The sequence below is a fragment of the Alligator sinensis genome, unplaced genomic scaffold, assembly GCF_000455745.1.
Source record: "Alligator sinensis unplaced genomic scaffold, ASM45574v1 scaffold1197_1, whole genome shotgun sequence".
In the NCBI taxonomy this organism is placed as follows: domain Eukaryota; kingdom Metazoa; phylum Chordata; order Crocodylia; family Alligatoridae; genus Alligator; species Alligator sinensis.
The window spans coordinates 646,622-672,305 of NW_005842652.1; the positions used below are offsets into that span (position 1 = coordinate 646,622).

Below are 25,684 nucleotides of genomic sequence, written 5' to 3' on the forward strand. Positions count from 1 at the left end.
AGCTGGGTGCTGGCATGTGGTGGGCATAGATTTGGGTGTTGGTACCAGGGGTGGGGGGTGGATCTGGGTGCTGGCCCTGGGCAGGGGTGGATCTGGGTGCTAACTGGGGGGGGATGCATCTGGATGCTGTTGTCTACAGAGATGGGGCTGGGTGCTGGTGTCTGGGGGGAGTGGATCTGGGTGCAGGGTTATTGATGGTGGGGAATTCCTTTCCTGCAATTTTATGCCCATTGGAGAAACAAGGTTGGCTTTTTCAGTGGGAGGCACAGGCCCAGGGTTCAGAAACAGGCTGAGGAGGTTGTTGCCTCTGGGCTCTGATGCCCTGTGGAGTAGGGATGCAGCTAACTTGCTTTCTGAGGATGGACTCTTACCTTAGTTCCCTACTGGCTATGAAGTGAGAACTTCTCCTTAGAGAAGCAGCAACAATGGCACCTCTTATTTTAATTAGTGATGAACGCTGCTCCCTCATTTCTGTCTTGGTTATTTCTGAAAGGCTCTTTAAGACCATTTAATAAGAAGCAGGAATATACAGTTTGTATCAGAAGGCTGACATGGACATGTTTTTACTTGCAACTGGCAATTTTCAAAGCAAGTTCTCTTTAAGTGAAGCACTGAGATGCTTTAAATTTTTTTGACTTTGGAACCTCCTCCCTGCACAATCCATGAAAGAAAAATATGTATTTACCTCTGTGATTTTAAGTCTTATTCTGATGATTTCAGGTTAGAGGAAGATTGCAGTTGCAGAATAACTGGTGGCAAAACGTGTGTACAAAATACACTTGGATTCCTAGGAAGTGTCATGTCACTTAGCTGATAGGAGGGGGAGCTTTCCTTTTAATTTTTTCTGTTCACATTTCCTTGCAAGTTTGAATCTGTAGTCTCTCAGCTGTTAAGAAGTAAGGCAAGTTCACTTGCACAGTTCTGTGCTGCAGTAACTATCCTGAGAACAGTAGCTGAACTAGCTCAGATATATATATGCTGTAAGGGTGTGCAAAGCAGGCCCTATTCAATTCGGATTCGGCCCAAATCAGGGACTGTGTTTCAATTTGTTGATTCAGATCACTGTCCCCAATTCAATTCGGCCAAACCTGAATCTAAAGATTCAGTGCTGATTCAGAGAATCAGCGATTTGGACATAGACACAGCTTTAAATGTTTTTTCTGCATACCTCGAGGTACCAGCATGGCTGGTGAATGCTGTGATGCTGGGGCAGATGGAGCGTCCCACAGGGGCCTCCACGTGTCAGGAATGCGGGGGTGGGGGCCCTCCACGTGCTCAGCAGTGTTCCCAGAAGTGGACCGGAAGTATTTCCAGTCCACTTCCAGGTCCGCTGGGGAGTGCGTAGGGGGGACCCCGTGCTTCCTTGGCTTGGAGACCCCGGGTGTCCCCCGGCCCAGGAGGCACCAGTCGCTGAGCCAGGGCGGGCGTGGGGGTAGCCCTCTGCATGCTCCCCAGCGGACCTGGAAGTGGATCAGAAGTGCTTCTGGTCCACTTCCGGGTCTCCTGCCGAGTGCGCTGGGGACCCCCCTGTGCTTCTGTGGGACACTCCAAGCACCCCAGCATCACGGCATTCAAGAGCTGCCTGGTACCTTGAGGTACGTAGAAAAAACATTTAAAGCTGTGTCTACGTCCAAATCTTCAAATCTCTCCAAATCAATTTGGAGATTTTTGATTAGATTTGGAGAGATTAAATGGTCCTTTGATTCGATTTGGAGATTAGGCCACCGAACTGGGCCGAATCTCTGCCAAATCAAATAATGGCTTTGCACAGCCCTAAAATGCTGTATTGTAACATACAGCTTAGCTTCATGGGTGAAATAAGTAATGTTCTTCAAATGTTAATTTGCATCATTTGTGATGTAACATGCAATACAGAAGCCCTTACTGCAATCTTTGTAGGGGTATAATAGCTGTGGATGATTACTTCCTTTGCTTCTGTGTGTGTGTTGCTTTCCATTTCCTTCATTTCTTTTTCACAGAAAACTGTAAAAGACTTTGGAAATGATTACATGGAGTAGGTATAAATTTTGTTTAAACATAATTGTTCACAACATAACTTGCTAATACAAAATAGTTAAGCCAGTGTTGCTATTGTTCTTTTATGTGCTGCCCTTTCCAACAGAGGCTTACGGCAGCTTACAAAGAGAATGCAGCTATTACTAGCATAACCCTATTCCAAGTTAATATTATATAAACATTATTTTTTTATATGTAGGCTCCGGCTTACCACCTCATTTTGGAAGGAATTCTCATCCTATGGATAATAAGACTACTTTTCTCGAAAACTTATAAGCTTCAAGAACGATCTGACCTCACACCTAAGGTATGTTGTAAAATATTATTTTTGATATTCGATTTGTTTTTTCTTTAAAGGAGTAATATTTAATGCATTTGCCAGTTGCTGTGGAATACAAGGTAGCTTGGTCATATCACAGAATGTGACCATTTTAAAAAAGATGTTTTTAGTGACTTTATAGCTGTGTAAGACTTGCAAAAGCTGGGGTTTTGTTTTGGGAATGAAAGCAGTGTTTTTTAACTCCATTTTTAAGGTAAAGGTGTATTTTTTTTCTGAAAGTTCAGTTATTAGAACTTTGAAGAGATTGGATTTAATTTAAAACTAGAGACTTAGGTTTTACTGATCTGTAGAATAGAGCATTAGAATATTTTAGGAATAACTTCATTTTAAATATAGCCAATTTAGGTAGCATGTGGATGTTTTTAAAATCTCAGATTATTAACTTTAGTTTCTCTGTTAAGGAAAACAGTTGGTAAATCAGAAGCCAGGGAAGAATGTCTATGCAAAACCGTAGCACCTACAATTTCAGATACTGGCAGGTTCAAGGGAGGACAGAGAGCTTTACATTTTGATAAGTATGGGATTGAATCTTTTTCCTGCAAGCACCTGCACACCTGGTCTGTTCTGCATGTGTGTGTCCAATGACTTAAATGAGAATAATCAAGTATCAGCTCAGCACATGTATTAGAAAAATGAATATTAGTACTTTGTAGCTTTTTTTTCTTATGATTCTTCATCCCTGGTTCTCTGGCGTTCAGCAGAGCATTTTTGCCAAGTGCCGATTCCGTTCTAGTGGGGAACACTTTTCTGCTTAAGTACTTTGAAGCCTGTGTGCTGCTTTGGTTTCTCTTGGAATTCATGGAGGAACAAAGAAGAAGAGTTAATGAAGCAAATCTATGGAAGTCAGGGGTTCCTGAGAGCTCCCACAAAGAAGTTTTTTCTTGTTTGACAGATTCTGTCACCATCTTTTTGCACAGCACTAGGGATGAAACTACAGTTCTGTGTCAGAAAGCGGGTAAATGTTGGATGATCAAGACCATCTAGTGCAGGGGTGTTAAAGATACAGCCTGCAGAGCCATATCATCTGGCCCACAGAGCTGGAAATTCAGCGCCAGAGTAAAAGTGGCCATGTTAATTACCACCACTCCTTGAGCTGTGGCAGCTGCTGCTTATTCAGCTGCTAGACTTCTGGCCTCACCGGCAGTCCTGCAGCCTAGATGGTGTGGTTCCGTGCTTTGGACCCAGCCCACAGGGTTGGAAATTTGATAACAGAATGACTAGTCACACTGTTAATTGCCATGTCCTCTGGGAGCCACAGCAGTTAATGCTGCCACTGCTTACCCCATCACTAAATATCTAGTAGGGGTGCACCGATAGAGATTTTTTGGGCCAATACTGATGGCTGATTTTAAACTAGCAATAGCAGCCGATACCAATCCAATTGCTAATATGCGGCCCGGTGGCATGGAGCGCAGCTTCCGGGTAGTACATCTGTTGTGAGGGAAGGGGTGGGGGGAGGTAACAGGCATGGGGTGGGGCACAGGTCCAGGCACCCGTGGTGAGGGAGGGAGTGGGGCAGGGGCAGGCGGTGCCCAGGTTGGGCAGGGTGCTGAGGGCAGGCAGTGGCAGTGCTGAGTGGAGCGTTTGGGGGGAGAGCCACCCCAAAATTCACCGTAGCCCTGACAAAAACCCCGTTCCCAGCTCTGCTGCCGCCTGCCTCGAGCATGGTCTGGCCCCGCCCCATGCTGAGAAGAGCTTGGCCCAGCCCCAGCCCTTAGCTGCAGCCTGCCCTGCCCTGTGCACAGGTCTGGGGGGCATATACCCCCCGTGTCCTCCTGGTGCGTGCAGTGGCAGGAGCCGCCCCCCACCCCCACGTCCCATGGATGAGCTGTGGCTCCATCCCGTGCCTCAGCCCGCCCCAGCTGGGCAGCGCCTGCCCCAGCACAAGCCCTAGCCCCACTCCTTTCTTCACTGTGGGGGCCTCGATCTGCCCTCCCCCCATTCCCCTTCCCTTTCCCCACCCCTTCCCCCACAGCAGACTTACCAGCTGGACCCGGCTGCTCTCCATGCTGTCAGGCTGTTCTTCTGGCTGCCTCCATGCTGTGGTGCGGCTGCGCATTCACGGGGCATTTATCGGCCACATTATCAGCCACATCAGCCAAAAAAAGCTGTGCGCCGATATTCTCAATTTTCTTTATATCGGAGCTGATCTGATATGGAGCTGATGTATCGGCACACCTCTAATATCTAGTCCAGCAGCCCGGATTAGGTGTGTAGAGGCACATTATTTGGCCCATGGGGCTGAAAATGTGGCAGCAAGATGAGTGGCTTCTGCCACAGCTCTGAGTCTCATGTCAATTAATGGTGAAATTTCTGGCCCAGCTCCATGAACTGACTCTGTGCTCTGGATCTGACTTGTGGACCAGCCCCACAGGGCTGGATGAATTTGACACTCTCTCTCTAGTTCATGGCACTAGTACTCCTTTGGGGATACAAAGTCAGGAAGGAGTTGGTTGTCTAGATAGGCATGAGGCAAACTTGATAAGTAAACAATTACTGATGCTCACATTTGTAGAGTTTATAGAATTCTGTACAAGAAGTATTCAAGAAGCTCCTGAGGCTTTCTGTTTTCATATGAGCAGAGTAATTCCAGGGGACATAATTATGACTTGTATTTAGCCACTGTTACTTAAAATCCAACCCTGGACTGAAATCTGATAATCATCCTTTTGACAAAAGTTTTTAAATTTTGGAAAGTTGTGAGCAGGACTGTTAAGCATCAGTCTTGTGGTCAATCCAGAACTGACAACTCAGACTGGAGTTACATGAGGAGCGTATTGTACTGGCTCTCACCACACTAACTAATCCTGGGCAATAGCACTGGCGCACCACACTAATGGGGAATGACATCATTGGGCATTTTTACATATGTAAGTGCCACAGCGCTGGGTGCTGTGAAAATGCTTCCAGTTGCATAAGCGGTGAAATGTGCCTCAGTGCTGAGAAAATAGCGGCAATACACAATAGTATGTACTTCCCTTGCATTGTTTGTTTAAATTTAAGGAAAAAAACAAAGACACTGAAAACTGTTGACACACTAATTTTAGACACCATGATATGCCATGGTTGTCCGCTCGTCTGCTTCAACAGAGCTTAACTCTCTTCCACTGAGGTCAGTGCAGCACCTCCGGTTTCAGTGTCGCTATATGTAGAATCACTTGCACTACTTATTAGTTCCATTTCAGAATCAAATTGAGGCAAATCTGATTCAGAACTACTTGAACCACATTTTCTTTCACTGAAGGATGGTTTTACTAATGAGTCTATGGGCAAAAGCAACTTACCATCACACTGCATCTTCTTCACTAGTAGTGCTTCTGACCGATTCTCCAGAAGCAAGAGATTCTGAGAAATAGAAACAAGCTTAGCAGTGTGTTCATTTGTTAGTCTATTCCACTTTTTTGTCTTGATTGAGCTGAAAGCCTTCCAGTTCCGTTCACAAGTAGCTGGTGTTGGTGGAATACTTAGGATCCTTACAGCAATCCTGGACAGCAGTCGGGTCTTACAGTATCCTTTCCACTATGTGAGAGGTGGTACATTCTCTGCTGCCCAACAAATGATGTCTTTGCTCCAAAGTTTTTCTCTTGCGCAGTACTCAGCAGTGTCTGCCATCACGGCTTTTTCCTCCATGTTGGGGACATTCTTAGCTACTTTCATAATTGTATTGAGAGCAGTAGATAATTCATCTTCTGATAAATATTGTCCTCTGTGTTGAGGATCCAAAAGGTTTGCTGCCAGATGAACTGGATGAGGGCAAAACTCAGATCTTCTAGTAAACATTTGTTTTACTACTACTACTTTTTTGGATAGAGGTGAAGAAGGCAAAAGCTCAATTAGATTTTCATTCAGTTGTCTGAATATCTCTGGAATATTTGAAAAGCTTGGTGTATCTTATTTAAGTTTCTTGATAGTCACTGAAACTGGTAGTAGCAAATTGAATGCTCCTTGAACTCGAACCCAGAACACCTCTTTGTTGAGAATCTGCTTTCTACAGTTCACGCGAATAATCTGGGATACTGTGTCCTCTATTGAAGCAGACCGCAAACAGTTCTTTGTGTGCAGCAAACTGTGTAAACACTTTGTAGCCGAGTCCCATCTGTCTAGTTTTTCCTGGTAATAAAAGTGCATTTTTCTTCCCCTGCTTCTGTCTGTAATTTCTCCAAAGTCTGATTATCAACATGATGGTTGTTGAATACCTTCACAATTGCTTTCCAGTTTGCCCATATTGTCTTCATTGTCTTCACACTTACTGTGTCCTTTGCCAGAAGATTCAACCCATGAGCAAGACAGCCAGATACTATTAAATGAGGATACTTTGCCTTTAATATTTCCCATGAAGTTTTCATGTTACTTGCATTATCAGTTACAAGGGCTTGTACCCTGGAGGATATCAGTTCAGGTGTTGCTAACATAATGTTCAATAAAGGATTTCCTTGTATATCAGTCCATCCATCTGATATCAGAGTCAGTGATTCTGCTTGATCAATCCTTTGAATAACCATTGTTTGAAGTCTGCCAGACTCTCTGTCTAAGAGAGAATGTGGTAGGTGATAACGTGATGGTAACTTATATGATGGGCGAATTAGTTTGTAACGTTCTTTCTAGTATTGATTTTCAGTTATGGAAAAAGGTGTACCACTTGCAAATATAGCTCGAGCTAATGTCTCATCTGCTTTTTCTTGATCTTCTTGTGACATTTTGTCCACAAAGCTTGATAAAAAGCTTGACCATCTTGAGCAGCTACTCACGGTGGATCGCATATCTGGTGTCAGTGATCTTGAAATCGAGGATTCTGCTGCTGCTTCTCCCAGAACTGGCAGCTCAACATTTTCATTTTCCATTTTTTGCAAATCTGCTATTTCACTTGAGCTACCAAGTTCCTGCAACAAAAGGGGGAAAAGATTTTTATTTTAGCCTATTCTAGTTTGGCTTCATCCACCAGAAGGAGTGCTTGGCTGGGAGCTTACTTCCCCACTCTCTGCCAGAAAAAACAATTTGCTGCTCAGTTGCCCTGGGACTGCAGAGCCAAAGGGAAGTATAGTCTGGCCTCTGCCATCTGCCAGTGGACTAAGCTCGCTCTGCTGGGTTGAAATAGTTAACTATTTATCTATTATGTAATTTAAAAGAAAATATTGTTAAGCCTAAGCCACTTTGGGTGCTTAGAGCCAGCAGAAAAGCAGGATGCAAATATTTTAAATAAATAAATAATATTCCAGAGTTGCATTAACACCTTTTAAAAGTATAATGTTTTAAAACAATATAGATGCTAGTTTATACTCTGTGTTGTTTAACACATTAATTTGTTTACTTGCATGGGATTCCTGAAGTAGACTTTTCTCAAATGATGTTGTTCTACCACTTCATTGTATTAGCTTTTTGTATATGGCTTGTACTCTTTCAGGGCAGTTTCTACATATTATTAAATGTTTCTTTATTCTTGTTGTGTTGTTAGCATACTCCTGCCCATAATATTTACATCTACCAACTTTCTTCCCTCTTTCAGTGGCTTGAACTTTACGCTAATGATGCCCCCACACTAGCTTTTTTTTCTGATTAGGCATTATTATGACTACTTTAAAGCAAAAGCACTAAAAAACTAACAGATCTTTTGCAAACACTTCCAACTTCCTCTACTCAAGAAAAGAAATGAGACACTGCTGTGTGTGTTTGCTGAACTGAAAGTGAAACAAAAAATTAATCTCAGTTTTTGTTTTGGTTTTGCTTTCACTTGCAGTCTGAGATGAAATAAGAATTTTAGCTTTGGTTTTGATTTGGCCTGCACAGCCAATTAGGTGAATTCCTAACTTGATTTTTTGGTTTGGATTATTATGAGAGTCTATTTACCCTCCTGTTTTACAAATCAATAAAACATATATGTACTCTCTTACGCACTTCGTAGGGATAATCACCTGAAAAACAATTATAACTTTGAAACTACCAAGCTTGCCTAATATGGTATTGGCATCCATTCATTCTTACTAATGAATTTTATGAAACAATGAATTTTTAGAAATGGAAAATTTCCCACGGAAAAATAAAGCACTGGAAAATTTTCAGGCCCATATCTCTGGCTGTTAGGAAAATTCTAAGTTAATGTATTCTCAGTTACATGAACAGATTCATTATCAGAATTTTTTTTTTCTTCTGTTTTGGAAATGGAATTGTAACCCTTAGAAAAAGTTCTTTTTTGAAAAAGAATTAAACTTCATGTTTTAGATGGTTTGCCTTGGCAGTTGCTTACATTTTAAATACTGTTTTGTCTATGTCCTCTGGCAGCAGGGTATTTAAAAATGGTAGCAGCTACTTTGGGCCTTATCTACACTAAGAGCAACAATGGGTTATACCAGCAGAAAATAGAACCACAATATACATTTAGCTGTAATAACCTGTATTATTTTTACAGGGCTTTTTATTTTCTTTTTTAAGTTTCATAGTGGGCCCCTTTTAACTATGGTTATGGGCTTGCAAAAGATTCTGAGGGTGTGGCTGCATAAGCAAGTTGCTGCAAGGAATATTAAGGTGTGGATTTTACAGCAAGTTGCAAATTAGCTATTTTGTGTTAACTGCCTGTGTGCATTCTCTGACCTTGTGGTAAGTGTGAGAGCTTCGCACGTTTTCACTGACAGGGGAAATATCATCCATGATTACAGCCTGGGACTAGATGGGACTAAGGGGATAGGAACTCCTGAAGTCTAATGCTGGCCTCACTGGCCGGCAAAGTGACACTGGCTCACTTTGTCCTTCTGTGCCACTCTGTCTCTGTTACATCCTCTGTACCTTATCTCAGCTGTGTTGTGAGGTAGTATTTGTGGGGCATTCAGTTCTATGTGTAATTATCCAACACACAGTAATACATGGATTAGTGACTGCTTCTGTTCTAGCCTTTGGCCACCTGTATACTCTCTTTTTCTTGGGCCCTGTTTATGTGTGTGTTACTTTTCATAGCGCTCCAATGCAGGGATACTCAGCCACCAGCCCAAGGACCAAATGTGGCCTGTGGAGTTCTGGTATCTGGCTCCCTGTGGTTGGGAAATTTATAGCAAAGGAGCAGTGGCAGCTGATACTACTAGCCTTCCCCTTCCTGCTGCCTAACTCCCAAGTCCTGCATGGTGACTTGCACCTGGGTCACAACCCTCCCCCAATATGGCTAAATAGGGGCCAGGCCACACTCCCTTCTCTCTGCTCAGTTAGCTCAGGGCCAGCCCCTGTAGCCTTCTCCCCATCCACCTGTGGGTCCAGCCCATGCCCCCTTGCCTCCCACTTGGCCAAGTTAGGGTGAGCCACACCTCCTTCCTCCCCCAGGGCTGGGACATACCCACTCCTCCTGCACAGTTGGTTTGGGGTTGGGCCCTCTCTTGCACCCTTTCCTCCCACTCAGGTTGGGGCTGGGGCCCGCCCCCTCCCCCTTGGGACTCAATTGGGGCTGGGTCATGGCCCCTCCTTTCCATGAGGCTGGGTTGGGGCAGGGCCCTGCCCCTTCCCCCTCACAGCTGGAATAGGTCAGGCTGCTCTCTTCCCCCACCTTCTGCACAGCCAGATGGGGCCCCATAGCACTTGCCCCAAGTGTCAGATTGGATCCACTGGCTGTGGTCATTTAATGGTCAGATCTGATCAGGTTTTTTTTCTTTCCATCTCACTTTCAACTCAGTTTCAGCAGTGAAGAAATCCTTTGTGTGATATGCTGGGGTGATAGTGCATCTCAGGTGTCATGTGGGAGTGCAGTTGATTTGATGTGAAGCTAAAGTCGTTTACTCATCCCACCATTGTGGTTGCAGTAAAAAAGATACTAAATTTTTGGTATTTTTCTTCTGTCCCTTTTAGGAAAAGGAAGAATTGATTGAGGAGTGGCAACCAGAGCCTCTCGTTCCTCCTGTACCAAGAGATCATCCTGCTCTGAACTACAGTGTTGTTTCAGGGTAAATCTAGCAAAACGGAATTTTGTTTCATTTTAACCCAAACCTCTGTAAGACATCCCTGTTTTTAAATATGCAAGGATTTTGATGTTTCAGGGGTATGTTTGTGAATGAGTTATATTTTAGGATTAGAGAACTGGGTTTATGCTTGAAGACTAAGGGTCCTTGCTGCATCCTTATTTTGTCAGTCAGCTTTTTAGGAGATACAGTTATACACAGAATCCAGTTCTCTTGTTTTTAATCTTTGTATCACCGTGCTTAATAGACAGTTGAGTTAAAAAAATCGGGGCATCTATACGTGAGCAGCAAGCCTGCTGCGGCGTGCTGTAAACAGTGTCAGCTGTAAACAGTGAGTCACAGCAGACTCAATTAATCGAGTCTGCTGGAGCATGCAAATTACCACACTCCAGCATCACTTTTATCACTGCCCCCATGCTTAAAAATGGTGGTGGGGCTGCTTTAACTAAAGCTTGTTCAATGAGCTTTAGGTAAAGTGCCCCCACTGCCATTTTTAGGTGCAGTGGGCTGATACACGAAATGTTCCAGCATCTTTAATTAGAGCAGCAATCAGAGCTGCTCAAATTAAAGTGCATGTCCCATCCCCCCACCACCCCAGAGCACGTGTATAAACGCCCTTAAAGTCTTGGCCATGTCCTACAAAAGTAATACTGATGTGCATTTTATCGTGTGTTGCAAGATGGATGTACTTTGAACATCAATGCGTACCTAGCTTATTAATCACAGTGTAAAGGAATGATTGTAGAAAGGTGCTAACTTTAGATTTTTTTTACTTCCTTGTTAGTAACATTTAAAATGCAAATATTTTTGTATTTATTAAAGATGTCTTATTAGTAACAATAGCTGTTTAACGTAATGTATTCACAGAACAGGTATAGTATGATCAGCACAGCAATTACTTTCATATGGTGCCATGCTCAGATGCCTCAGCTACAACAAAGAAGCAACAGTCTGCCACAAAAAACCCCAAATCCCTGGTGCTGGTTTTAATTGTGATTTTTTTTTTTTTTAATGATATGAGCATCCAAGCATATACTTTTATCCCCCCTCTCCATTGTTTTAAAATACTTTCTATCCTGTAAGGTCCTTTACAGTTGAAATGCTGGGTGTAGAGTGAAGAGAACATTCAGAAATTAAACTTAAACATGATTTAAAATGCCCCAATAAACTTCAGGTCAGGGATTGAATAGGGATATGAAGTCAATATTGCATGGCTGCTACACTTAATAGCAGTTGCAGAGAAAAGATGGGCAGATTAAGACTGCCAGATAACCACCTTCTAATAGGCCACTGAACAGCTGCTGCATTATAATTTGCACTATCAACATAGATCACATTTCAGAATTTGTGCCCAGGTGGAAGATGTTATATTCTATAAGTCCAAGAGCCACTCTGTCTCCCTCTTGTAGTTTTTCAGGCAATTTTGCTACCCATAATAAAGTAGTTGTCTTTCTGTGATTTGGATGCGTCGGTAATGTCTCTTATAAGAATGTCTGAATAACGCATCTCTTAATTACATTGGTATGTAGTGGTTTTGTATTCCTAAATTTGATGCAATTTATTAACTGAGTCAGATGTTGCTCACACCTGATTAGGAAGCGTGAAATATTTTGTCTGTTAAAAGAATGAAAAATCAGCCCACAAAAAGAGTATAATCTTCCTTCCCTCTTAACATGTAAGGCAGTTGTGTCTTATGTTAAATTCACTTTCAGTTCATTAACACAGACTCCTTGTCTGTTGAACTGAACAGAAACTCAGAGAGTTCCAGCATCTAATATTGTTAAATGGTAGCAAAGCTGATGACAGAACGTTTCCAAAAAAAAAAAAAAATAGCAGCCAGTTTTCAGTTAATGATTATAGAGAGGCATATGACAACAAGTTGATCACAGAAATTAACTGATTTCTGAAATGTTGCAATCTTCCTACAACATTAATCTGTCTGCAGGATAGCCTATTTGGACAAATTCTTGCCAAATTCTCATTTAGCAAATGTGAACTTTAATGTGTTTAAAGTAATAAAGTGTTGGAAACACAGGTGCGAAAAAATGAGCTATTACAAAACAAAATGTCTACAATTGAATTCGCACAGTGGTGCCCATTCCATGCAAACTTTAATAAAATGGCAGCAGTTGCTTGCTTCAGCTTCTTTGATTTATTTCTATGTTTGATATCAAAGAGTTTAGTTTTAACAAGTCTCTATCTAGTCATACGTCCCTTTATAGACATGGGCATAGATAGAAGCCTGTATAGAGCCTGAAAATTGGATTGTTGCCAATTGATACATGGGTAAATTCCATGAGAATCAATTGGGTTATGTTTTTATATGAAAGGAATGCTCTCAGCTCCTTGGTATCTCATTATAATTAATATATTTCCAAAGTATCCCCCCTCCCCCATAAAAAAACCCAACCGAGTAACCCAAAACCTCTCTTATGTATGATTTTGTCTTGTAACACACACTGTTATTGAGGATTGCAAAGAAATATTACTGCCATTTTCATAGGTTAAATTAACAATTTCCATGTTTGGTGTTTGCCTAAGGATGAATATTTCTTTAGAAGTTGGGATAAAATTGTATAAAGCAGCACGTCTTAACCTCTTGCCTATGGACCACATTTAGCCCGTAGAGCCATGTTATCCAGCTCATGGTGTCTCCACAAGTCCAGAAACTTGGTATCAGGGAGGGATGGCAATTGATGCTGCCATTGCTCTCCCACTTCCAAATTTCCAAACTCAGTAACCAGGTGATGTAGACCCATGTTCCAGATCGGGTCAGGGTAGGGGTGGGCCAGTGCATGGGGTCAGGGCCATGGTGACAGACTTGATCTGGCATGTGCAGGGCTCTACCATTTATCTGGCCCATAGTCCACTGAGACAGAAAAATCTTTGGTAGGGCTACAGTTTTAAGCAGGTTCATGGTAAATTTCAGTAATTACTATAGTCCTTTGTAGATTTGTAAAGTAATCATGTGGTGAATTGTGTTAGATTTACCAAAGTTAGTGTTTAAAAATTGCTTATCAAGTATATAATGCTCACTGATATGAGGCTGCATTTCTAGAGTTATGCCCTGAGTTTGCAAACATGCATGAAATAAATAATCTAGTCTCTTGACCTCAGTGGTACTACCAACCTGTCTAATGTTAATGTGAGTGTGTTCGCACATTCAGGACCCTAGAGATGCTTTGCACATGTACATGCAGCACAGTCACTGGAATTTTTTTTTCCAGATTTTTTTTTAACTTCAAAACAAATTAATAAAAACAATGTGTACATGAACTCTTCAAAATTCAAATTGCTGATAAAAACTGATTCTAGGTTTTCCAGGGGGTACAATTATGCATAATACTAGACTAGTTTAAAAGCAGATTAAAGCTGAAGCACAGATAGGCAAATCTGCTTTAAAACTACCTGGAATAATTCAAAAATCCACACTGCATTGCCCACATTGCATCCTGGCTTTTGGCTGCCAGACTCCTAGCAAAGGCTGTTCTACTAACTTTTATACACTAAACAGAATGGTAAATCTGATATATTAAATTACAAACCCTATGAAATATTTTGGTGGAGTGTTTGCTTAAATCTGATTCCTTTAAAAAAAAAAAAAAAATTCTGTACAAGTTTGGTTTGGTGAGCGTGCTTGATAATTTCTAACTCTGTTCTTGTTTAGAGAAGTGGCAGGGCTTTTCTTCCTTTTTGTTTTATATCGCATCTCTTATTCCAAAGAATCACAAATACAGTTCTTATGGGTTGTAAAGACAGTTTTATCCATTTCTCTACAGATGGAAACACATGTAGCCTTTGTGCTGCCGTAAGATGTTTCAGAGCTGCATAAAGGGCAAACAAAGAAATATCCACGTCCCTTGTTGTTCCACAAATGTCTGAAATTTGTGACTGCAAAGTAGGCAGTGTCAATTTGTGCTGCTATTTAGCTCTGGACGGTTTGCTTTGGTGCGTGTGTGGGCAGCCCAGAGCTGCCTGTGCTCTCCAGCTTCCCCGGCAGGCACTCCTGGGACTTGAGGGATCCAGAAGTTCCTCTCAAGCCTGGGGTGTGCCTGCCTGACTTTCCCTTGTTTTTGGGGACTCTCCAGTTGGACACTCCAGTTTGGTTCTGGGGCTGGGACTGCCAGTCACCTGATTGTGCGTCCCAGCCCTGTGAGCTTAATGGAACCTAGTTCAACACTCTGATGTGGTCCCGGGCTTGACGATCCCAACCCCATTACTGCACCAGAGCTGGCTTTCCCTGCTTGTAGAGATGTGCCTCAGTGGGACACATCCCATCACAGCTGATCCACTTGACTGGTGATGTCTATTTCTAGCCTGAAATAGACAGTGGATTGAGACAAGCTTTCAACAAGAAATAGCACAACTAAACTGTTCAGGATATAAATTTGAAAAATATTTTTTTTTTTATTTAAGAAACTGGAGATTTTATATTAGCAGACTGTAATGACATCAACTTGGGATTTGACTAGATGTTGGAGTTGATATATCTGTTTCTAGTTTATATTTAGTTCCAATTTAAATTAGAATGTGGGGGAACCTCCAAAATGCTGTTAGCATATGTCTTAGCTGTTTCAAAATGAAGATGTACTGTTTGACTTTTCTTTTCTTTTTTAAATAAAAGGTGGCAGATATTTAACAATAGCAATATTTTTCTATTTCTGTAGTCCTCCGACACACAAAATAATAGTTAATGGCAAGGAATGTATAAACTTTGCATCATTTAACTTCCTCGGACTGTTGGATAATGAAAGAGTTAAGGTGAGTGTTTTATGAATGCATGTAGGCAGTTATAATATTGAGGGAATTTCTTACTTTAATTTGTGCTTTGTCGTGAGTTCTGGGGTAACTTCAGAACATGAGCATCACAGATTGTGTTCATCAACCCTTCATCCAATGTAATTATCTCGGGTACTAATTCTGACCGTTGTTGGCCTAGCACAAGTTTTAGGTGAGGAATGTCACCTCTGCTTCTGATTCCTTATTTGGCAACGACAAATCCTTATCTCTTCAAAGGAGTTATAAATAGTTTAATGCATTTACATCTATGAATCTATGTCTCCAAATACTTTTAAAATCATTTAAGTGCTAAATGTTTTTCAGTAGTTTTCATGGGCGAGGTGTCCACTTGTGAACCTTAACCAGTTATTTTAGTGCTTTGTAAACTGGAAATATGAAAATACTAGGATTTTAAGTGACAGAACTTTAATTTGATGTTAAATGCAGTAATATTTGGATCCTTATAGCTAGGGATATGTATTGCAAGAAGAGTTGGGGGGGGGCATAGTTAATAACTCTGGAAGAATAAATCCATATATGAAAGTGCTTCCAAAATGTTGGGTTGATGTGATAGCATTTTTCCTTCCTTCATTTTTCTTCCTGCCTTTTATATTGTCTATGTCTGCCTCAGTAATTTTAGCATAACCAAATAATTCTGTAGGAAATAGAATTTCTTCTATCCTAATTCTGAGGAAAAAAAGATAACACAGTTGAAAAAATTGCAGAAGTAATTGTTTTGAAATCTGATAGATTGGGTGATATTTCCAGATTTTTCTAGAAGCCCGTCTTTAAGCAAACAAATGGTGTCTGGTATGCTAATGCAGTATACAGACATTTTTCTATTTAGGATACTTCTTACTACACTTCAGTGAGGCTGTTTACAGATGTAGGCGTTATGCCACAAAGATGTTAGCAAGATCATTCCTGGGCTTTGCATGATATGGAAGATTCATATGATCTTTTTGTGGCCCTTAATAGACCACTCAAACTACTTCCTGTGTAAGAAGATAGTCAGTATCTACGACTTGGGCGAGGGATGGCCAACCTGTGGCATGGACAACCTCTGTGGCACACAACAGATCAGGGATGGGGCAGGCTGCACACCAACAGATACGTTAAGGAGAACAGGGAAGAAAGCAGAGCGGCAGATTGAGCAGGGGAAGGGGATCAGAGTGACATTCAGGGGGTGGATGGGGACAGGGAATGGGGGGATGGACATGACCATAGCACGCCTGCCAAAAAAGGTTTCCCCCACTGACTTATTTCTCAATAGCCTTTTATCTTACTGCATATAAAACAAGATAATCTACTTCTACAAATATTTCATATTAAAAATTTGTCTTTCTTACCATAGTGGGAGATATCTGATACAAGTCACTTCTTCGGCTTCTTAAAGGCTTGAGGAGGCATTTGGAGGAACTCTTCACAATTGTTCATTTTTTTTTAGCTGTATATAGTGTAGTCATTAATACATGTTATCAGCCTTAAAGCTTTTCCACAGAGAGAGGAAGAACTCTGCCAATTCTCTGTATGCAGCTGAAGTTCTAAGGAATATATTGTATTTGCATGAAATGTTGATGTTCATAAAGCTGCGATCTTGGTAAATATTGTCATGAAATTAATAGGTGAAAACAGGATATTTTAAGTAGTTCAAGCCAACTGTTGCTTAACAGAGTAAGGATGTGGACTGATGTGCATTGAAAATGCATGGGGGTGGGGTGGAGATGCTTTAATTATTTTGGGTAAATATCAGCTGATTTATTGTAACTGTTTCTTCTGTCCGCTGCTTTGTTAGAGAAAGTAAAGCTAAACACAGTAACTTGATCCAGGGGGAAACTCCCTGGTTCTGTTAAACTTTTACTTACCCTGGAATGGGAGTGGACAGATGAAACAGTTATAGCAGATTCGGTTGCACCAGTAGTGTATTTCGTCCTTCAAAGTGGCAAAATTGTTATTCTCTTCATGCCCTTAAGCTTTTGTAAAAATCTTGCCCTTGACATTTTTTTTTTTTTTGAGGAAATAAAAGTAATGGCCTAGTTTCGAGGTGGTAGAGAGGAATTCCGCCTTTGCTGCTTTGTGCTATGTAAATTAGCCTTTCAGTTAGGACAGGACTGAAATGGCTAATATATTAGTAGATAAAAAGAGAACAATAACTATACAGTTGATTGATTTATCAAATTACATTAGCATTATGTAGTATAGATTATAAAACTGTAAATGCAGCTTCAACACTTGAATTAAAATAAACTTGTTTATCAATATTCAGAGCTTGCAAAACTAATTAAATCCTTGTACAACACTTTGAGTGCAGTCCGTCCATTGGCTAAATGACAGTTCCACTGTTTAGAAATAATAAGTTACATAAAATTATCAGTATGAATGGTACTTTATGACTTGCACCATAGAAATAAACTAAATGTTGTTTCTTGTTTAATGTTTTCATTAAAGAATGCAGCCCATGCATCTTTAAAGAAGTATGGTGTTGGCACTTGTGGACCTAGAGGATTTTATGGAACTTTTGGTAAGTAATGATTTCATTTCTTGTTGTTAAAAATATTTGTCCCATGTTACTTTTAAAAGTGTTTATGCTGAGGAACTGGGCAAGCCAAAGCACTCCAGTCTGTGTTCTGTAGCTTGTATCCTTTGCAGGGAGCACACAACATATCTCAGTACAGTGCTAATGCTAATGATCAGTAATATTTATCACTACTAGAATTAGTTTAAACAAGAGCTCAAAAGACATTTTTCCCCTGTCTGTCCATCCAGTATTATTCTGGAGTGAAGTCATAAACTCAACTAATCAGATTAAGCATTAGAGCACCGAGAGAGAATAAATTTAGGTCCAGCGAAGCAATTAAATGATGGTGGGTTTGGGAGATTAGAAGAGGGGGAATATACATAATCCAATTAAGACTCTAAGTATTAGAATATTAAAAGTGTTTTAAAAGATACAAAGTATTAATTTTCTTTGGACAGTACAGGATACCTAGTGGTAATGGACCTGGGTTAAATAATCAAAACTTAATCTTTACCATTGTTTAACCAAACTTGATTATCCGCCATGTTTAGTTACTGGATGAAAATACAAGTATTTAAGCTACAGGAACAGAGTTGATTGGACTTATTCTTGAACAGTCAGTGGTAGGATTCTAACCCTTGAACCCAGATGGTTATTCCCTCTTCTATCTACTAGATAAAGCTGCCTTATAATTGTACTTTCAGTAATAGCCAGAGTATTCAGAAATTCAAGTGTGTGATTTCTTCTAGAAACTTCCTTATCTTTCAGAATTTCACTTATTTATACTACAGGCAGTCTTTGGACTTACTACACAATTGGTTCCTGAAAACAGCATCTTAAGTCGAAATATTGTAACTCAGAACCTATTTTTCCATAGGAAACAATGTTATAAATGGAGGATTGGTTCCTGAACCAAGGCCCAATACCCTATTTGTACCAAAAATAACCCAGAATTTTGTACTCAATCAATTATAGATAAGTAATATAGCTACATCAACGTATTTATATTGTATATAGCAACCATATTGATTGGAGGGACTTCTTTGAGGTGACTGCTGACTTTTTGAAGGGTTCTTTGGATGGAGACTTCTGAGGAGTCTTGGCTGCAGGTTTTTCTGGAGTCTTGTCTGCTTTCTTAAAGTGTCCAAAAAAGTTTGGACAGATGTTCTCCAGGGAGTTGGATGATACAGCGAGCATGTTTGCTGGCATTGCATCAGATCAGGCGTTGTAAAGTTGAAACTGACACCAAAAAGTTGAAACGGGGTCAATTTATAAACATTGTAAGTGCGAAACGTTGTAACTTGAAACGTTGTAAGTCAAGGACTGCTTATATGTGTAATTTGGTGTGCTGGAATATGTTAAAATGAAAGGCATACAGTAGGCTGAGGGCAAGGGCAATTAGAGCTTCTTCATAAAATGCTTGAAGCAGTAGTTAGCTTCTGCTTTCTGTACTTGTTAATGGTGAAACTTCCAAGTATATAATTTGTCTAATCCTATATTCAGAATGAAATACCCTTCCCAAGTGACATTTATTTAAGAGGTTTTTTTGGTGGTAGGAGGCAGAGTTCTTGAAATATGACACTAGTAGCAGGTATTTTGTTTTAGAGGGGTTGTGAAATGTCAGCGTCTGGAAATAATTCATTAGAGAATGAAGTTTTGTTTTAAATTCCTCTCTAGTTTCCGCTCAACCCAAGTAGGTAGTTTTACAGCTAGAATAAGCTAAAGAAATCTCTTGAGCTCTCACAAGATTCCCTGGAAATGACAGTTGTTGTTGTTTTACCCAAATGGTTAAAAATGGCTCCCTAGGGTAACTACATATGATGATCTCTTCATAAGATGAGCTTGAATATTTCAGTTAATCATGTCAGCCCGAAGAGGTCTCGCAATCAAGTTATTGTTTAAATGTAATAAATATTCCATCTCTGACGGAGCAAATTTGTTTTATTTTAGTCTTTGAGAAGTTAACCTATTCATAGCCTCTTAGTCCCTTCATCAGTATAGAGGCATATCTGGTCTTTCTCTCCACCCAAGGTGATAGTTACCTTATGATTAAGTTATTAGTGAGCTGTTTTGGGAGTTGTTGATTCCTACAATGTTTTTTCTTGTCTGTGGTTCAGTCCAGAAAGACTTGACTAATAACAGTTCTCTCCCTCATCTTTTTGTAATTGCTTCAGCTAATTGTGATTATAGGCTTTGGTGAATAAGACAAGTTCCACGCTTGTCTCCTGTCCTTTTGAAAAAGAGAATTATGAATTCCAAATTCATTGTTAAATAATACTGTGTTTGATTTGGTAGCTCTCTCTGATTCTTTGGTTATTCATCTATTTTGTTTTCTCAAGGCACATGATCTTATCTGTGGAACTGGCGATTGACAGATAGTGAAAGGGCATCTGTTGACTGCATCATCCAGCATTAGATGTGATCTCCTAAAACTAATGGCTGCTTACAGACGTAAAAAAAACAAAACAAAGCAAAACTGCACTTAAATTTCAACTTGGTGAGTCCCTTGCCAAGCCCAGCACATGCCCAGAAGAGTCATCGCCAGAGATGTGGGATTTCTGGAAATTTTTGAATTTTCTCTGCTGGGTTGAAATAGTTAACAATTTATCTATTATGTAATTTTTTTTTAAATTACTGTTAAGCCTAAGCCACTTTGGATGCTTAGTGCAAGCAGAAGAGCAGGACACAAATATTTTAAATAAATAAATAATATTCCAGAGCTGCATTAACAACTTTTAAAATTATAATGTTTTAAAACAATATAGATGCTAGTCTATACTGTGTGTTGTTTAACGTATTTATTTGTTTACTTACATAGGATTCCTGAAGTAGACTTTTCTTGGATGATGTTGTTCTAGCACTTTGTTGTATTAGCTTTCTGTATATGGCTTGTAGTCTTTCAGGGCAGTTTCTATATGTTATTAAATGTTTCTTTATTCTTGTTGCATTGTTCGCATACTCCTGCCCACAATATTTACATCTACCAACTTCCTTCCTTCAGTGGCTTGAACTTCACTCTAATGATGCCACATACTAGTTTGTTTGGTTTTTTTCTGATTAGGCATTATTATGATTATTTCAAAGCAAAAGCACTAAAAAACTAACAGACCTTATGCAAACACTTCCAACTTCCTCAGCTCAAGAAAAGAAATGAGACACTGCTCTGTGCGTTTGCTGAACTGAAAGTGAAACAAAAAAATTAATCACAGTTGTAGTTTTGGTTTTGCTTTCACTTGCAGTCTGAGATGAAATAAGAATTTTAGCTTTAGTTTCAATTTGGCCTGCACAGCCAATTAGGTGAATTCCTAACTTGATTTTTGGTTTGGATTATTATGAGAGTCTATTTACCCTCCTGTTTTACAAATCAATAAAACATATATGTACTCTCTTAGGCACTTCGTAGGGATAATCACCTGAAAAACAATTACAACTTTGAAACTGCCAACCTTGCCTAATATTGTATTGGCATCCATTCATTCTTATTAATGAATTTTATGAAATGGAAAATTTCCCATGGAAAAATAAAGCACTGGAAAATTTTCCGTTTTGGAACATTTTCCACCCCACGTCTCTGGGCATCGCATTAGGTGGATCTGGCTCTTCCAACATCTGTATAGATCAGATGCTTTAACGGGGCTTTTTTGTTACGTTTATTTAATTGCTGAATCAGCTATTGTTGATTGAATGAACTATTAGATAAAAATGCCAAAAAGCCCCACTGATGTGCCGGATCTATACAGACGCTGCAGAGCCGGGTCAAACTACATGCTGCTTCTTTTGGTTAAGCAAGGTTCCTTCCCCCCCCACACACACACACACCTGTCAGCAGCCAGTGTAATTGAGTAGTTGATGTCTATTCAATTTAAAGTGCACCAAGAGTGTACCAATTTTCTAACTGGGTCTATGTCTAGGTTCTTGCTTTTCTTTGGTCCTAAGACTTGGACCTTTTCAGGATTCTTAATAAAGTCCTGCTAGTCTTGTGGCAGGTGACTTTGACCATTCAATCAGGGGCTGGCTTTTCATACAACAGACTGTATATGGTATATATGGTGGGTTCAGCAAATGAGGAATGTTGTCTGGCACTACTGTAGAACATGGGAGTTGATTTGTGGTGGTTGTCAACTGGCAGTCCCTTGGATTTAAAATATTCTGTTTTAGGAATTGATTTTTCGCGTATGTTGCATATGAAGTTGGATGCTGTCTAAAAGTAAAAAATCATTATGATGGTGATACGTACTTCCTGTAGACTTTGGAAGTTTGGTCTCTGCTCTGAAAGAATCCTTGCATAACATTTGGTAGTTGTATGGGTTAGAAGTCTCTCTCACTTCTAGAAAGGTAGAAATCTGGTTATAGGCTAAAGATGTCTCCTCTGGGGAAATTTGTTTGTTTATGGCTCTGTCTGAAAAGATTTCTCAGACTTAAACATTAAATTAAGAATATTAGCTTTGCTGTTGACTCTGCTTTCTCCATGGGAAGCTACATGTTATACCTTTATTCCATGATAACTTCATAAGCATTCTTGAACATGAAGTTGTATGGTAATTCACTCTTAGCAGGACTTCTCTTTAGGGGTATGTCTCTCTTAGGTACTTTATGTTGCCCTTCACCACTGTACCAAGATCCAGCCACTTCATTGCTTTCAGCTTGCTTGGTATACAGCAGCCTAGTTGCTTGCTGCCAATTGTTTTGCTATTTTTCAGCCATAAAAGGAAGGATGGTTGTTAAACATCGCTTAGGAAATAGGGTGTCATGCGTTTTGGTCTCTATTCTGCTACAACTTAATATAGCTACAGGCAATATCAACCAAAAACTCTTGATTTTTTTTCTCTGTTTTTATAGAAGATGCATCCCTATCTTAGTGGAATACCTTCAGGATGAATTTATGTAAAGTGCTGGGTAAATTCTAAGTATCCATTGTACACCCCCCTCCCCCAAAGTACAGTGTGCATCTGTGAAGAGGTGGTGCCAGCCCTAATGTCTATGAAATGTATGAATGTAGTGTTACAGGTCATTGGTGGGGGAGGGGATGTTTATTTTTTTACGTTCTTCGTCCCAGATACATTTTGAGATGTGTTGAAAATGTCATGGTCACTGCTGCAACTGATAGACATTTGTTTCTTGTTGATCAAATAATTCCTAATTTTCCACCCATCTGCCATGCAATCCTTTTAATTGTCTGTAAAAGTGACTCCAGAATGGCCATCATTAGCTTTTTCATTTCTTCCCTTCTGTATTTCTTCTTTTTCCTCAGTTTTTTTTTTTTCACTGTAGAGCAAGATCAAGGTATAACAACTCAATTCCCACTCGCATGTAAATCTCTATTTACAGTTAAATGATACTTGAAACTCAAGCGAGCTGGCCTGAAAATAAAGATACTGGGTCACTGAAGATGCAGTGCTTGAGTAGTGTTGGTCTGCCCTTGCAAACTGGAATCAGCACAGCTCATACTCCTTGGTTGTTAATTCAGTCATTTTGTACTGCTTGCTTGGACAACGTTGTGGGTATGTCCACAGAGCAAATTAAATCAGGAAGCTGTACCCGGAGGAAACATAAACCTGATAGCTTAATCTAACTAGCATGGGTAGCAGTAGCAGTGAGGATGCATCAGCGTGTACTTTAGCATGTGCTAGCAAAGTGAAACAGCAATGCCTGACTCAGCTGGTATGGGTAGGCACGTTACAGCTGTGCTTTCAGGTTGCAGTACAGATGCAGCTTGTATGACTAGGGGGTCTGCCAAACTTGAGGCAGCTGCTGGCCAATTTCACAGGCAGACCACGACAAGGCTTTTTTGGTAAGTTCCCCTCCTGGGAGCCTTCCAAAAGTGCAGACCCTGCGCTTTTTCATGCAGCCTGCCCGAAATCACGGTTTGTGTGAAAATGGTGAAATTGCAATTTTGGTAGGTCCTTCTGTATGACAGTTGTAACAGTTCACCCACACTAAACTACAGGGTGGAACATTAATGTTCCACTAATTGCTGCAGTGAAGGTGAACCCTTACTTGATTTTAATAGTTGGATTTTCTTTTGATGAAGTGATTTTTGTCTTTGTGATGGTGCAGTAGAGAAGCCACAGATAAGTTTATCTTGATTTTTCAATTTCACAGATCATGTAAAAATCTGGGGGGCTTCTCAGATCACGCTGCAGATATTTTGTGTCCTACATGAGTTCTTATTCTTTCCTCACAATAGCCACAGTTCCCAACTTTTACAGACCTCAAGTTCTGACTTTCACTCTATGGCAACACTTCTATAGCTTATCATGCTTGTAAAGTATTAAATTCTATTCACTTGGTAGTTGCTTCAGGCAATGTTGCCATATTTTTCTAAAGGTAGTACCCCTTCACAACATGTACTGTGTTAACTAAAGTTCAGTTAAACTCTATAATTGGACTGTGTACCCCTTTAGTTGCTTGATATTCTCCTGACATCTTTGGACCAAATTTCTTTGATAAAGTGCTTAAGGTTATTATGCTTTCCAAGGAAACTTTCTTGCTTTCTTTAGGCAATTCATAGCTTCAGGCTCAAAGCCATAGTTTAGCTTTTCTCTGCACTCTTCAGCTGATGAGGCCCCAAGAGACAGTCTTCTCTTCTGAATTAGTTTAATGACATATATAAAATTTTAATGTGGTCGCTACTTTTGCTGCCAGATCCTACTCGGGCTCCTCTTTTAATAATTGAGTCAAAGTTCATTCAGTTTCCAGACTACCAAGGGATTCAGTCTGGTATGTCCAGTTGTCATTTGGATATGAAGAATGCAGTAGCAAAGTTCCTAAAAACAAGCTTTTTACACTTGTATGAAGTCTCTGTTCTGCATGTAATTTCAAAGACCACAGTCTGTATTCCTCCACGTGAAGTACTGATAGAGGTGTTCTAGCTGCTCTCCATCTGGAGCATACCTAAGTATGTCTGTCACTGTTGAATCAAAGTACCAAAAATAAAAAACACTTTCAAGGGGTTGTGGCTAAGGATTAAGTTTAACCTGTGCTGAGCCAAGTCAACCTGTGCTGAGTAGCGTGGAGGTGGCAGAGATGCAGGGCAGCCCAGCGTGGGCTCTGGGCAGCTGTAGCAGGAAGGGCCTGACAGCAATGGGGGGCATTTTTCCCTTGCGCCAAGGAATGGTTTCTGCTGGGCAGCTGCTGGTGCTCAGTGCAGGTGAGTTCGGATCATGTGTGGGCAAGCTGGTTTGGGGCTACATGCACGGGTCCCCACTGGTACCATGGGGCTGGGACCAGCAGAAGCTGGGAGGAGCTGCCACTGCCTGGGCTGTCTTGAAAGGCTGCGCGCTGCTGGTGGGGAGGTGCTGCATGGCATGCAGATTCCAGGCTTTTGCAGGGTGGGGGGTAGGCACTGACTGGTTCAGGGGAGCATGCGCAGGGGCCTCCTTTAAACACACACACACACACACACCCCCTGCTGCAATATACAAGAGTAAGACTTCATTTTGAGGTATTATGCAATCACCTCTATATGCACAATGCAAATGTACACAAATCAGGGCTCTTTTTAAAAAAAAAAAAAAAAAAAATCTTATTGTCAATGTTTGGTTTTTAGTATATAACTTATTTTTCTGGTTCCAAGATGGCAAACCCCCTTCCCAAAAGGAGTACTTTCGGGGGCAAGGGGAGGGACTTCCAGTGGCAAAAGTCAGGAGTTAGGGGGTCAGGACTTTGGGTCTCAAGATGGCCACCAGGGGGCAGGGTACTTGTCAAGGGGTGGGGCTACCTTTGCAGCCCTCGACAGCTCACCAAAACTCATTAAGTGGCCCTCCAGCCAAAATAATTGCCCACCCCAACCTAGATCCCTTAGTTATAAACCACGATCTCTTTGTACTATGTACAGAGTAAACAGGACAAAAAAAATCTGCCCCATAGTGTTTACAATCTAAAGCATAAGAAATTTCTTATGTTTATTACGAGAGAGAACACAAACACATTTGACACATTTGTTACATTTAAAATCATGTACTTATTTTCATGACTGTTGGAACATCTAAAGAGACTATGGAGAAGTTTGTCAATCCCAAGTAAGACTAGGTTAATCGGTTAATTAATGTTGAATTCATTTACTTATGTACATTTTTGGAAGAAAATTCCTGGTTCAGC

General features: G+C 40.5%; 1 protein-coding gene across 3 annotated transcripts in view; it reads left to right on the forward strand.

Moving 5' to 3' along the window:
- The window catches only part of SPTLC1 (serine palmitoyltransferase long chain base subunit 1), a 54,109-nt gene that overhangs the window by 585 nt on the left and 27,840 nt on the right, over positions 1-25,684 (forward strand). For 2 of the 3 annotated variants that reach the window (XM_006033677.3, XM_025215566.1), the window contains exons 2-5: positions 2,216-2,323; positions 10,178-10,272; positions 14,955-15,048; positions 17,515-17,587. In XM_006033677.3, coding sequence (XP_006033739.1) covers positions 2,216-2,323; positions 10,178-10,272; positions 14,955-15,048; positions 17,515-17,587 — 370 coding nt within the window. Of the gene's footprint in view, positions 1-2,215; positions 2,324-10,177; positions 10,273-14,954; positions 15,049-17,514; positions 17,588-19,923; positions 20,174-25,684 lie in introns of those variants that run through there. The other variant, XM_025215567.1, reaches the window with a different exon arrangement.